The sequence below is a fragment of the Pithys albifrons genome, chromosome 12 (genome assembly GCF_047495875.1).
Source record: "Pithys albifrons albifrons isolate INPA30051 chromosome 12, PitAlb_v1, whole genome shotgun sequence".
Taxonomy (NCBI): Eukaryota; Metazoa; Chordata; class Aves; order Passeriformes; family Thamnophilidae; genus Pithys; species Pithys albifrons.
In genome coordinates, this window is record NC_092469.1 from 7205989 (window position 1) to 7219712 (window position 13724).

At 43.3% G+C, this 13724-nt stretch overlaps 1 protein-coding gene across 1 annotated transcript in view; it reads right to left on the reverse strand.

Annotated features, from left to right (window-relative positions):
• The window catches only part of URI1 (URI1 prefoldin like chaperone), a 40903-nt gene extending 33058 nt beyond the window's left edge, over positions 1–7845 (reverse strand). The window contains exon 1 of the mRNA XM_071567903.1: positions 7415–7845. Coding sequence (XP_071424004.1) covers positions 7415–7495 — 81 coding nt within the window. The 5' untranslated portion in view covers positions 7496–7845. The remainder of the gene's footprint in view (positions 1–7414) is intronic.
• Positions 7846–13724: the final 5879 nt, after the last annotated feature.

A 13724-nucleotide genomic window follows, 5' to 3' on the forward strand; every position in this document is an offset into this window, starting at 1 on the left:
TTCCACATCACCCACCTTTCCCCAGCAGGTCTTCACCCTCCTGTACGAGGGAACCTCTTTCCTACAACTTGGTTTTCCTTACCTGTTGATTTGCACATGCTCCTATTACTCACAGCTGAATATAATTCCCTGAGATGCTCCTGATTATCAAAGTGGTGCACAAACAGTTCTGCTCCCCTCTCCATTCCAAGACTGTTTTGTTTTACTGAGGTACTTATCCAAGGTGAAGTGCATGCATGTGAATATTTCCCTCTACTAAAAACCTGGGCACTGCCTACAAAGATGCTGAGCAATTCTTCTCTCTCATCTCTTCTGAACAGCAATAAGGCAAGCTGCCAAGTCAGAATCTTATTTATGTCTCAGCTCATGAAAAACAGTAAGCAACAGAGCTGGTACTGGTATCATCTGCTGGCAGCTTGGGGTACCAATGCTAAACCTGCCGTAGCCAAGTCACACAGTGATGTTTAAGTCCAAAGAAGTAAAAACTGGCATATTTTTAAGATGCAAGTTAATTTCAATTAACATTATTAAAATAAAAAAGCCACATCAGCTTAGGAAGAGGTGCTAAATAAACAAGAGGCCACTTCCACACTTGTGGATATGAATGTGGAAATACACAGCGTGGCACAGGAGCAACGTTCCCGCGCAAACAAATTTCAAATTAGACATCTAAGAGGCCAAGCAAATGTTCGCTGTTTCGACACACACACTGGAGTATTTTGCTTGAAAACTGTGGCTCACAATCTGCCTGGTCTTCTGAAATTAGAAACTAGGGACACAGATCTAATCCCAGCTCTGGTTCTGTTTCTTCTATATGGCCTTGAGCAAATCACAATCTCTCAGTCTACATTTCTTCATCTGCAAAATGGGGATAATAGTATTAACCTACCCACCTCAGAGTGTTTAATGATGATTAATTAATGTGAGAAAAGCACTCTAAAGATGTAAGAGCACTATATAAGTGATAAAGCATTATTTACCACTTGAAAAGTAATCTGAATAAAATCAGATATGCAAGTAATTTGTTTACATGTAGTAATAATATAATTTGTGACTATTTAATCTTGAATTAGTCTCACTTTAAACATCCCTTTCAATCACATTTCCAGTTACTTAGGGAAAATGACAGTATGGAATACTTTTTGTGGAAGCAAAGCAAGTAATGAGGTGGTAATTAAAGTAAGGGTCTAATAAAGTCTAAAACCAATGATTTGCCTCCAGGAAACTGTCTCTGCCATTTGGGACTGTGAAAATATCTCAGCTTCAACCTTGGTTCTGTTGTTCAAAACCTTCCACGAACTACAGTGGAAGTGTCTGCTGGTTTCCAGAAATGCAGATCCACGTTTGCAAGGCTCGTGATAAATGCCAGTGTTGTAGTATCACTCAGATAGTACTGACCTCCTTCAGATGACTCCAGCTCTGCAGAGTTCTGACTGCTTAACCTTCTACATTCAAGTATTTGCTGCACTTGGTACATGCACATGAGCTGCTCCATCTGTAAATGTTTGCAGCATCAAAACCCACTCTTGCCATGCAACTTATGCACAAGATTTCCCTCTTGCAGCCCCAAACCCTAAAAGTTTACCAATGAAATAACCAGTTCACAATATGACTTTACATTACAGAAGAACACAAATGGGTGGTCAAGTATTGAATCATCTCTTGGTAACAAGGATGTAACAAGCCACCCACAAAATAAACATTTAAAATGAATTTTCATTTCTTCCTCTAGGAAACTACACAGTACTTGCCTAAAACACAGCAATCACTGATGGAGAAAGACAGAATTAACATTTGCACAATTGTTTTTCCTAGAGCCCCGTTTTCAATCAAAAAATGAACTAAAACTATTAAAAATTCTTCAGTCTGTTGGCACAATGCATGATCTAATGGAAAAGGAAGAAAACATTTCTGAGCTCTCATATTCATTTATTAAATCATATTACTCAAAAACACTACATTTCAACAAATTATTAACATAAATCTCCCTTTGGGTGGAAACTTTTCCTTTTGAAGAAATGTGTTTGGGAAGAATACTGAAGGAAAAGAGAGAAAGAAATTTGAATCACGGCAAACATTTCTTTCTAAAGGAAAAAAATCTTATTTAGAAATATAACCACAATTTTACCTTCCTTTACAAGAAAATAAGTGAAATTACTATTTTTATATTAACTGGGTACACATATGTGGGTCTTGCATTTTGCAGAAAAAGCAGTACATAACTATTATTTATCAATAAATCAAGACTAAGTTCTGACCACAATGATTCTGGGGGGCTTAAAAATTCTATGCAGCAAAAATCCCAAAGGCAGGAGGGCATCTTCTCCTGAGTGAGTGAGTTTCATTAGCTACAAAGCAAATGGATTAGTGCAAGAGAGGAGTAAGGTCCTGTCGTTTGCTGGCACCAAGTCAGTATCCATGTCCTGTAACTGCATCCTGACACACAGCTAAGGAACTCGTAACTTAATACTTTAGCTTATGTCAGTGTCCCAGTTCAGCCTTTGCACCAGCACAGTCAGGTGAACATGTTCAGGTGGCTACACCATATCCAGGCTCGCTCAGGTACCAAGGCAGCAGCAGCCCAGCATAAGCACACAACTCCCACGATCAAAGCAACCGAACATCTCAAGCAGGTTTTGCAAGCTTTGGTGTAGTTTATGGTGCAACAACAACGCTGCCAGCAATACCTAAGCTTAACTAGCTTAAAATTGCCGTGAGTTGTGGCAGCTCCTCACAGACATACCTGCAGGCTGTGGGTTCAACAATCACCCTCAGTCCTGAGTAAACAGGCATCATTCCTCCCTGTCTCCTGCTGCTCAGTTCCACTGTCTTACCCTTACCCAACCCAACCCAACCTGCTGGCAGACATTTGTAACCTCGTTAGGGTCCCACATTGGCAGAAAAGGACTCCAGGAAGACAAAAAGAAAGCCAGAAGGTCAACAATTAAGTTTGGTTTTAAGCTGAATCTCAGCCCGTGTCACTGAGCACTGTCACAAATGTGCCGCTCTAAAACTGCTAAAAGGCTGAAAAAAGCAGACACACATAAAAATAATAATAGTAACTTAAAAAAGATTAAAAGGTTGTTCAAATAAAATTCATATGGACAATTCACATGATCATTCATGAAAATTTTGAACAAGTGCCTGAGACTGTCCTTCTCAACTGCTCTGACTCAGCCACAGCTGGAAGGGCCAGTCCAGTTTTCCCATTGCTGTCCCTGCATTTCCCCCACCACGTTCGTCTGCCATGACCATTCTGGCACATGCAACTGGATTCCTCTTACCCCACAAAAGATCCCAAGTGTTGGTGCAAAAGCGGTGGAGGGTTCATCCTTTTTGTGACAGTGACACTGCAGCCTGTGCTAACAGACAAGAGGAACCACAAAACCAGCACCTGCACAGTGGTCACTGCATCCATTCAGAGCATCTGTGACGGCTACAGGAGCGGCTCAGTTCAGGAATATTCAAATTTTGTGCATATAATCTTACCTAGGCATTTTAGTTACCCATGAGGCTGAACACACACAAGCTTGCCCACTCCAGAATAAAGGAAATGGTCTTTTAAGGTTTTTTTGTGAATAGTTTGCCTTTAATTACGATTAAAAAACCCTACTGAAGATTTAATAATTTATTTCACAAGTTTGACACTATATAAACTGGTGGGTATTTAATTCACACTAATAAGAACATAGACAAATATTGACTAAAAAAGTAAAAGTGATGATCAATTAACACTGGAGGGACAATAAGTATTCCATCAAAAGCTCACAGATAATGACTGAATTAGCCCTTTTACTTGAAAGCAGCATATGAGAAAACACTGGAACTACTGGACAGGATGGAGTGTATGTCATCACAAGTTTCTGAAAAGGTCCAGGTACCTTTTAAAAAGGAAATGGCAAATAAAGCTTCAGACAGGTTCTTTTAAAAAGGAGCAGAGCAAACCAAGCTTCAGATACTCTGTTCCCTTTTCTCTAACAGTTACTGTGCAAAATGAAGTCCTACTGCACTGGTGTCTCATATTCAGCCTTTTTCTAGATTCTGTTAACTTGGACATAGGCTGGAAACAGTGCAAACGAGGGCAGACACTGCACTGGAAAGCCCTCTCATCTGGAGTCTCCTCTCTGAGTTGGCAGGCAAAGCAGTTCTGGATTTGCAGTGGTCCTTCCAGCAGCACAGAGTGTACCAGACTCTACTCAGTCCCACTGCTCTTTTTCAGACTGCAGGAACAGCTCTAAAACTGCCAAGCTGCTGATTTCATAGCACGGGTATTACTTGGAAAAGACTTAAACAGCAGCAGTCGGGCCCACAAGTAATTCATGTATGAACAGAAAACAATTTAAAAGGTGTAAATTTAGGATTCTCTTGGTTTCCACATAACCCACTACAACCTGTTTAACTGTTAAAAAACTGCAAGTACCCAGGATCTTGAAAATCATTTGGAAATTAAAGATCATAAAGCTCTACTACTTAAATTCATAAAAATTAAGACAATGTCCTAATTAATATACAGTGGCCAATGAGTTACAGAAAGAGCTGCATTCAATCTAATTGAGCTTTGTTGTCACGATGAGTGACAGGAGAGTCACTTCCTTGTCCTAATTTCCCTAAAAGGAAAATAAATATGTTTGTCAGTGCAATACCAAAAAAATAATATTGCCAGCTACTACTGGAATCCTTTAGATTCTCCATGGCTGTGCCTGCACTCTGCAAAGGTCTCTTGGGTCTAATTGGTTCTGTAATGTCTCCCATTACACAGACTGTCATTGCATTGCTCAGAAACTATAGAACATATCACATTCCACTGTAAATTCACTGTCTACACAAGTCTTACCCAATCACACAGATCTGACTTGTCAACTTCCTGTCAGGTATCCCAACCTATCTGATTGCAGGAATAAAATGTATATCAAATAACATGTTCAAATGCAGGCTCTATAGCATGAGAATTCTCCTATTTAAATATTCATTTTATAATTCCTCTACTAACTTGCAATAGATTTACCACAGTATTTTCAGCTAACATATATTGCTTTTCAAGTAATCCATGATACATACATTATATTCTCCTTACAGAAATATTCAAAACTTTATGCAGGCACTGTGCTTACAATGATGGTCTTTATCATGAAAATTACTAGATATTCTTCTATAATTTATCCCCAAGATACACATTCTAAGTCATGTTTTTATACAAAGTGCCTTTAGTAGGAGCACTGAAAATTGCTTTTAACAGTTTGGTCTTACTATCACCACAAATTAACAAGATGAAATCTGTCCAACAGACAAGGAGTTCCAAACAAGACTTCAAATTACCTTTCACCAGGGGTCCTAAACCTGGAAGTTGCAGCCTCAATTGGATTAGACAGAAAGTCATGAACATCCTGTTCTTGTAATATTTTTAAACAGGAAGGAAGCCTCAGTTCATGAATTCTCCAGAGCAGCTTTTTAGCACTTAGAAGCTCAAACCCGTAGCTGAAACAAGGTTGAACAATGGCCTGGGTGTTAAAATACTCAACTATGATTAAAGTATTACCTTTAATGCTGCAGATACTGTTGCATTCCACTATTACACCTAAGGTTGCCTTCAGACTAATGGGAATAAATAGGTGTCTTTATACCTAATCAAGCGTCACTGGGGCACCACAACATCACATTAATTAAAATAAATATATTTGCCTGCTTAAATGCCAGTATATAGAGATATCATTCTGCCTAAATAACTTTAGTATTTTTTATGATTCTCACACTACGATTACTAGTTTACCAAAGTACTGGATAAGTAATTCTCCCTCATCTTTGTGCTGAAACCAAAACTTGACCCTTCAACTTCAGTGATTTTATGAGAAAACTATGAATCTCTGAATAGAGGCAGCTGAAATGAAAAGACCTCTTCCATCTTAAAATACAGTATTTTCATAACTGAAAATACTGTTGTAATCCAATTATATATATTCATTGCATAGAGGGAAAGTCTACTACATCTTCATCGTGACACTCCATTGTAACCAAGATGTGTAGTTCTTCAGTATAATTTCATATTGAAGCTGAAGTGTTCCATTTTTTTTAGCCAATTTGCAGAAATTATGTAAAGTTTCCCTCTGATAAAATATAACTTTGGTACATCAGCCTAACAGAGGCTTAATTAATGGTCTCCTGGGCCTCTTTTCCACTGGAGCAGATCTGTTTAAGAAGAGTCTTAAACTTGCTTACAGAGTCTTACCATGAACTGGGAATAATTCTGTGTGGCTACGACAGACATGTGCTTAGGCCTGCCTGACACTAATGTACCAGGGAAATTATTCTTCACCAGATTCCACCACCCTCAAAACTGACTGAAGGAGCAAAAGCAGACAATTCACTATCACCAATTATTGGTATCATGGGTTACTCTCCATGCAGAATGGACAACGTAGAGTTTCCAGCAGATCCCCTTACTGTTCATTCACATTAACACTCAGCTGGCAGTGCAGACCTTTGAGTAATGATCTAGTGCGTTACTCAAAAGTAGACACATTTTGCACACAATATTCAGACATTTATACTACGTAGGTGTTACTCAGTTTTCTAAATTAAACCAGCATGTGACAAAATACAGGCTGAAGATATAGTCCTCCTTTGTAACTGAGGAGCTTTACTGTGCACAGAATCAGCTTTTAAAAATTTTAATCACGTGTGAATACTGAGCAGAAGTAGCGAAATGTGAACTGGGCAGACGTACTTGTGTCAATAATACATTGAACATGACCACGAGTTGGTCCCATAGCGACTCCTGCACCCGCACAGGTCAAGGCAAGGCTGGGGCCTGCGAGCATTCACTAAGCTAAGAGCCCACTGGCCTTCGACCATGAGTGCATTGTACAAAAAAACAGAAGTATTTTGAGTTCTGAGCTATGGTCTTGGGTGCAACAAGCCTCCGAACGCTCAGGGATTACTTCTGCAGGCGAGCCTGGTACTTTCAAACCCATTTCAAACACAATCAGTGTTGATGCAGCCGCTCTTCAACCTGGCCCAAGGGCGCTCCGGCCCGGGATGGCGCAGGGCACGGACAAGCCGGGCCGGGAGGAACGAGTGCCCCGCGGGCAGCGGGCGAGGCGAGCGGGGCAGCGCCGGGCCGGGGTCGAGGGCAGGGCCTCCGCTCCCGCCTCGCTCCTCGGAGCTCCGCGGCCCGCGGGTCCTCAAGGCCCGGCCCCGCTCCCGGGGATCCCGAGGCTCAGCCCCAGTCCCGGCCCCTCTCCCGGGGGTCACGGGGGTTCAATCCTGGCCTCTCTCCCGAGGGTCGCGGTGCCCCCGGCCCGCCTCGCCCGCCGCCCGTGACGTCACGCGGCCACGTGCCCGGCCCCCGCCGGGACCCCCTGGCCCGGCCCGGCCCGGCCCCCCCCGCGCCCCCAGCCCGGCCCCTCCCGCCCTTTACCTTCTCCTGCTCCCGGCGGAGCCGCCCCACCAGCGCGGGGCTCAGTGGGGCCGGAGCGCCGCCGCCGCCGGGGGCCTCCATGCGGGCCGGGCCGGGCCGGCGGTGTCCGGGGGAGCGGGGCGGGCGGGGAGCGGCTCAGCGGCCGGGCCGGGCCGGGCCGACCTCCTCAGCAGGGCGAATGAGTCCTATAGAAATGTTTGTGCAGGGCGAAGCGCCGGCTCCAGAGCTGCATCCACGCGGGGGCCGCCGCCGCCTGGGCCCGGGGCGCCGCCGCTGCCGGGGGAAGAAGCATCTCAGTGTCGCATCGTGGGCCGAGCCGCCGCCTGGGCCCGGCTCCCGGGGAGCGCCGGCCGGGGGTGCGTGTGGGGCCGCCGCGGGTCCCGCCGCCGCCCGCTGCACTCTGGGTACCCGCCCGGCCCGCGGGAGGCACACCCGGCTGCGAGCAGCGAGAGGCGGGCGCTCCACACCCCCTGCCCGGCCCGGCCCGGCCCCCGCGCCAGGCCCGGCGCTCCCCGGGGCTCCCCGGCAGCCGCGGTGCCCCGGCGGGTCCGGCCGGCCCGACCTCGGCACGGGGAGCGAAGCGGCGGCGGTGAATGCTGGGGTGGGCCTGCACCGATGGCAGAGCCGCGGACACGCAGGGCTGGCTGTGTGTCCTTTGTGACAGCGAGATGCTCTCGCAGTGACTGCCCCGGGGGTGCCGAGTCTGTGCCGTGGGCACTGTCAGGGGTGGGTGGCAGTGAATTGTCGTGGAATCCCAGGATGCTTTGGGTTGGAAGGGACCTTAAAGATAGAATCATAGAATCACCAAAGTTAGAAAGCACCAGATCCAGACACCCTATGACTGTCTTCAGGGATGGTGATTCCAACAGCTTCCTGGGCAACCTGTTCCAATGCCTGACCATCCCAACAGTGAAAAAACTTTTTAATATGTAATCTGAATCTCCTCATCGAATTCTAACCCCTACCATTGTCAGGGAGGTTCACAATTCCACCAGACCGGGTTGCTGGAGTCCAGTCCAATCTGGCCGTGAACACTTCCAGGGTTGAGGCATCCACAATCTCTCTGGGCAACCTGTTCCAGTGTCTTACCACCCTCACTGTAAAGAATTTATTCCTGATATCTAATCTAAATTTCCCCTCTTTCAATTTGTACCCACTGCTCCCTCTCCTATCACTATAGTGGGCTGCCATGACCTGGAGGACTGCAAAACATTAAAGTCACTTAGAGCAGCACTCAGGCTTGCCTACATGGAAAACTTGCATGGGAGGCGAGTGGTGTGCAATTGAGAGTAATTTATGTGCAGTAAATTCATTAGATAATTTTGCAAATTACATACAGAGTAACACATTGGTAATGGAAGAGAGCCACACTCTAACAGTGTGCTGGGTTGCGGTGCACACTGGAGGCCTGAGCAGCTTCATGTGGTGCTTGATGCTGTTCAAGCAGGTGTATTTTAACTTCTACACTCTAAACACCATGTAGATGCCAGTCATAGACCTTGGTTTACTGCTGAACCTCTCCCTTGATCAAGTGAATGAGGTTTCTGAACACCCTGCATATGCATTTGGCAGCAGAGTAGAGAGGTTGGTATTGTCATAAGATGGAGGTACAAATGGGCATCTTCCCTACGTTTTATATGGGGTTTTCTTTTGCAAAAGACCCAATACTTCCTTTCCCTGAGCAGAACTAACCCTGTATACACCACAGAACAGCTATTTGTGTTATACACATGACATAGTATGTGCCATGCCATTTTCTAAATCCAGTTTCCCATCCCATCCCTCTACAGCTCTACAGATGAGGAATTTAGAAACAATTTTTCAAAGCATGGTTACTCAAGCTGGAAGTTAGCTTTTAGCCAGACTTTAATATAGCTTCCAATATTGCAAATAAAAATTTGCAACTGCAGCTGGGTTGTTTGGTTTTTGAAATAACTACATCCATAATCTTCAAGAATAATTGAAAGTTAGCTAAAATCTCTGGCACGTATTTGTCACTGAGAGATTCTGGATCCCATGAATGGATGAGACAGCTATATACTGCCATCAGAAAACAGCTCAGCAGAGAAAGGATATCTCGAGTTTAAACAGGTTATATGAACTTCGTGGTCCTTCTAAACGCTCATTGTAAATAACTCGCTTTCATCCTGCTTGGAAACTCTTCTGAAATTTACTTCAGGACTCACAGAAGAGGTACTACAAATACAGGTCATTTCAAATGCTCTAATTGATCCCATTTCATCTCGACTGGAGGATAAAACAGATTCATGACATAAAGATACAGTTTCTTATTTAAGCTTTTAATTTTTTTGGCTGACAACAAAAAACCCCTTAATTAACAAGAGGAGTCACAAAGTAGGAATTTTGTATCACAAGACACTATTTTCTAAATAGAACCTAAAGACCTGCAATCATTTCTCTTGGTTCCTGTTCCAAAGACTTTGCCATCTCACGTGCCTCCAGTACACCATTTAGTCACTGAAAGTGTTGCATTGAAGGCCTCTGTCACTTGGCCAGAGTGAGTGAGAGGCTACAGCATTATCAGAGTAATGGCTGCTTGTGTTTGGTTGTGCTGATGATAGTATGGAATAGTTTACTGCATCCTTTTGTACATACTATTTTTCATCTGCCAGTGAAGAAATGTTCTAATAAACAAACAGATGGGATACAGCATTTGCCAAAGAGGAGCATGGAGCCTGTCTCTGGGTCACATTCTTTAGCACTTATAACCTGTACAAAACCACTGTCACCAGTGAAACTCCATAGAATATAAAATAAATCAAATTGAAATTTGGCCTTCTAAGCCACAGATTTTTGTTTACTTATTTACTCCATTAAATCTTTTAGATGCTGTACCAGATGATTTTCATAAAACCTTGGGGAACACTCTGGAGAACTCTCTGTAATTAAGGGAAAGGCGAATAAGCAAAGCCTACGTGTTCTCTTCCAAGTGGCTGGATTAGGCCTCAGCAGACATGCCCATACTGTAGCTGAAGACAGAACTGCTGGCAGAGCTCCTACCAACCCCCAAGATGGCTAAATTGGATGAACTATGAGAATGAGAAATCACTGTCATGGTTTTGGGATTTGGTATGAACAGGTTGGCTTTACCTGTGAGAGCAGAGGATTAGAAGCAAAGTTTGGGAGAAGTCAAGTCAAGCTTTGCAGCAAAGGGTCCTGGCTCAAAGAGGTCTGTGCCCTCTCCCATACTCATTTAAAGTTGTTCACCATCACTCTGCTAAGAGAACAGTCACAAGGGAAGAGGAAAGCAAGGAGAGAATAAAAGGAAGAGGCAAATGGGAGAAAATGCCCTAGCCAGTCTTTCTGATGAGAAAAACAAAGGTGAAAACATGACACCAACATGGATTGCAAGAAAAAGTTGCAAGTGAGGACAAGATGGTTAAGAACCCAGTGATCCTCAGAGCTCACACATGTGCACACAGATATGCAGAGCTGTGCTCTGAGCAACAATTGTGTGGGGGTTGCCTGGAAAATGGGTATTGGGGAAAAACAAGAAGGAGCTCATCATTATCAAGGGAATAAGTTACCCAGAGACAGAGTTCCTGTGAGAGGATTGCATCTTTGGAAAACAAGACATGACCTATGAAGACCACCTCCGTTTTCAGCACATGGAGACAGTCTGGTAACATGAATAGTGAATGAACTCCCCAGGACAACAGCAGGCTCCCTGATCTGCTCTAGGGAAATTTCATACTTGGTCTTCTGGCATGAAAAGTACATACTAGAACTACTGGGGTTTTTCCTAGATCTGGCTCTGAAATAAATGTTTTCAAGTGATTTGTTGTGTTTGGGTTTTTTTTAACTACAGCTGTTACAGTATAGTACGTCACTGTGGTTGTAGACAACCTGCCATTGACATGGCTGAATAGAAGGCTTGAATCAAAGCATAGCACTAATTCTAATAGACAGTTTATGAAAGGTATTGCTGCAGTTGAAAAAAACAAACAAACAAAAAAATACCCCAAACCCACTATCCTCATGTTAAAGCTAACTTGTAATCAAAATCCCATACGACCAAATCCATCTTTGAATTGTATATAATTCTGGCTGTAACACTCACCCTGCATTCTCATTATGAACTTTTAGTGATTCTTAAATTCTTTTGAAAGATTAAAAGTCTTTCCTTGTTGCTGTGACTTGTCAAGAGGATAAGTGCCCCAGCAAATATTTAAGAAATTTTTCTCCACTCCACCAGCAATACTTGAGTACTTTTTTCTATTGAAAAGTCTTATTCTGAGCAAGATCACTATTAACTTTTCTAATGAATACTCTGTGGGTTGCCATTGCGACCTTTTATAGATTCCTCTTGCAAAAATTATGAAACTATGAGTCCTCTCCTTTGGTAAATCTGGAAGGCAACTCTTAGACGAGTGAAGCTCTGCAATGCCTGCAGAACTGCGGCCAAAGCCTGCATCTCCTTCAGTTTAATCAGCCTGACACAGCCAGTAGTTTTTGTTTGGATGATGACAATGGAGTCAAACTACTAGATACCTTTCATTGTCCAGACATAGAACAAGGTTATTATGTGGTTGTTGCTCCAAAACATCAGCACATAGTACTGATATTAACATGTTCCTCTCTCCTGCCTTTCCTCATTAGGGAAAGGAAAGAGGCTTCAACTCATGCTTAAAATGTAGGTTTAGGGCCACTAGGTGACAGCTAAATATTTATCTGCTCAGTGTCACCAACTCAGCCTCTCCCTTGCCATCCATCCACACAAGTATCCCATGTTTAACACTGTGATACCTGAAAACCATCAAACTAACATTCCCTCGGGTTCAGTTTTTCAACAGGATTAAGTAGGTTGATGTTTATTTGTCTCTCTTCAGGGAGAACAAGGGGCCTGATTTTCTGTTACCTTATGGTTGAAGCTACTGGACCTTAAAGTCCATCAGTACAGTGTATTATGTTTATACATTGATAGTGATGAGGAGGACCCTGAATTTGTGTATTGGATTTAGTCAAGATACAAAAAATTGTCATAAATCACCCATACCTATGCAGGCACACATACACATTACCAGACATATCTGGGAGCAGCTATTTTTTTAAAAATGGGACAGACTATAAGCTGTAGCACCATCTATAGAAATTATATTTTTCTGATAAAAAAGGCATCCATGTAAAATACATCGTATCTTTGGAAGGCAGGATAGCCAACTATCAGTGTGCATTGTGCTTTAATCTTATTATGTTTTTGCTAATAAAATAGGGAGTTTTTTTATGATACTGTCATGCAATAAAGTTCCAGGCCCCTTGCAGAAGCACAGCTGACTCTATCCTAGCTGTTATACTGTGAGTACTGTCATGGTTGGTTTAGTACATGAATCTTGGATGCTTTATTTGTATGCTTTGTAGTTGCTTCTGCCATCTTTGATTAGTATCACCTGGAAATCCCAGCTTTTCTGCATATAGTCACACCCAAGAGGAAAGACTGACTCGGAAAAGATTAGTGTCACTTTGCTTTTTCCCCTCATCTTTTCCCTGTAAAGAAGAAGAGCTTTCTGATCATGGCAGTGTATCAGTAAAGATAGCCTAGATACCAAATACCTTAAGGGCCTCAATCTCCTCTCATATGTCCCAGAATTAAAGCTGGAATAACTCTGTTGACTTCAGTGGTGGTTTGTACCTGCATTAGTCAAAGGATAGTCAAGTTCTGAGGTTTGTATGAGGGATACTATGGAATCTGTTCTTTTAGCTTGTTAAACAGACAGTACCAAATGCACATTCCATTAAAGAGAAGATTGTGACATTAAGGATGTCTTTCTCCCAAACTATTTACACTTGTATCCATTTGGTGGTGATGCCAGTGGCAGCATGAGAGCAGCCCTTATACAGACCCAAGGAGCAGATTTAGGCCCTCCCCCCCCCAATCCAAGACTTCTTTGCTAGGGTTTGGGTCACAAACTCCTTTGTGAGAGAACAAAGTTACATAGGAACCAGCAAACACTCACACACAAACCAAAGCTGGTAGCACATAAAATTTGTATGAAGACCTGCACTTCACTTGCACAAGCTAAAATCAGGCTGCTACAGTTCAGACCATGACAGTGTGTTTAAAATACAGGTCTTGCTTCAGGTCCAGGCATGAGCCACCTGGGCCAGAGCCACAGCGAATTCTCTAACAAAAGTGCCCTTGTTAAATACTCTGCTACTGGGGAAGTTTTTCTGCTCATTGTTGATCAAGAGCAGGTTATACACCATTATTTTTGCTGTAGCAGAGGCAGCCAGTTTGATGCTGTTAATGTCTAAGATGTTCCTTTGGTTTCCAGGCTGCAGACCCAAAGGT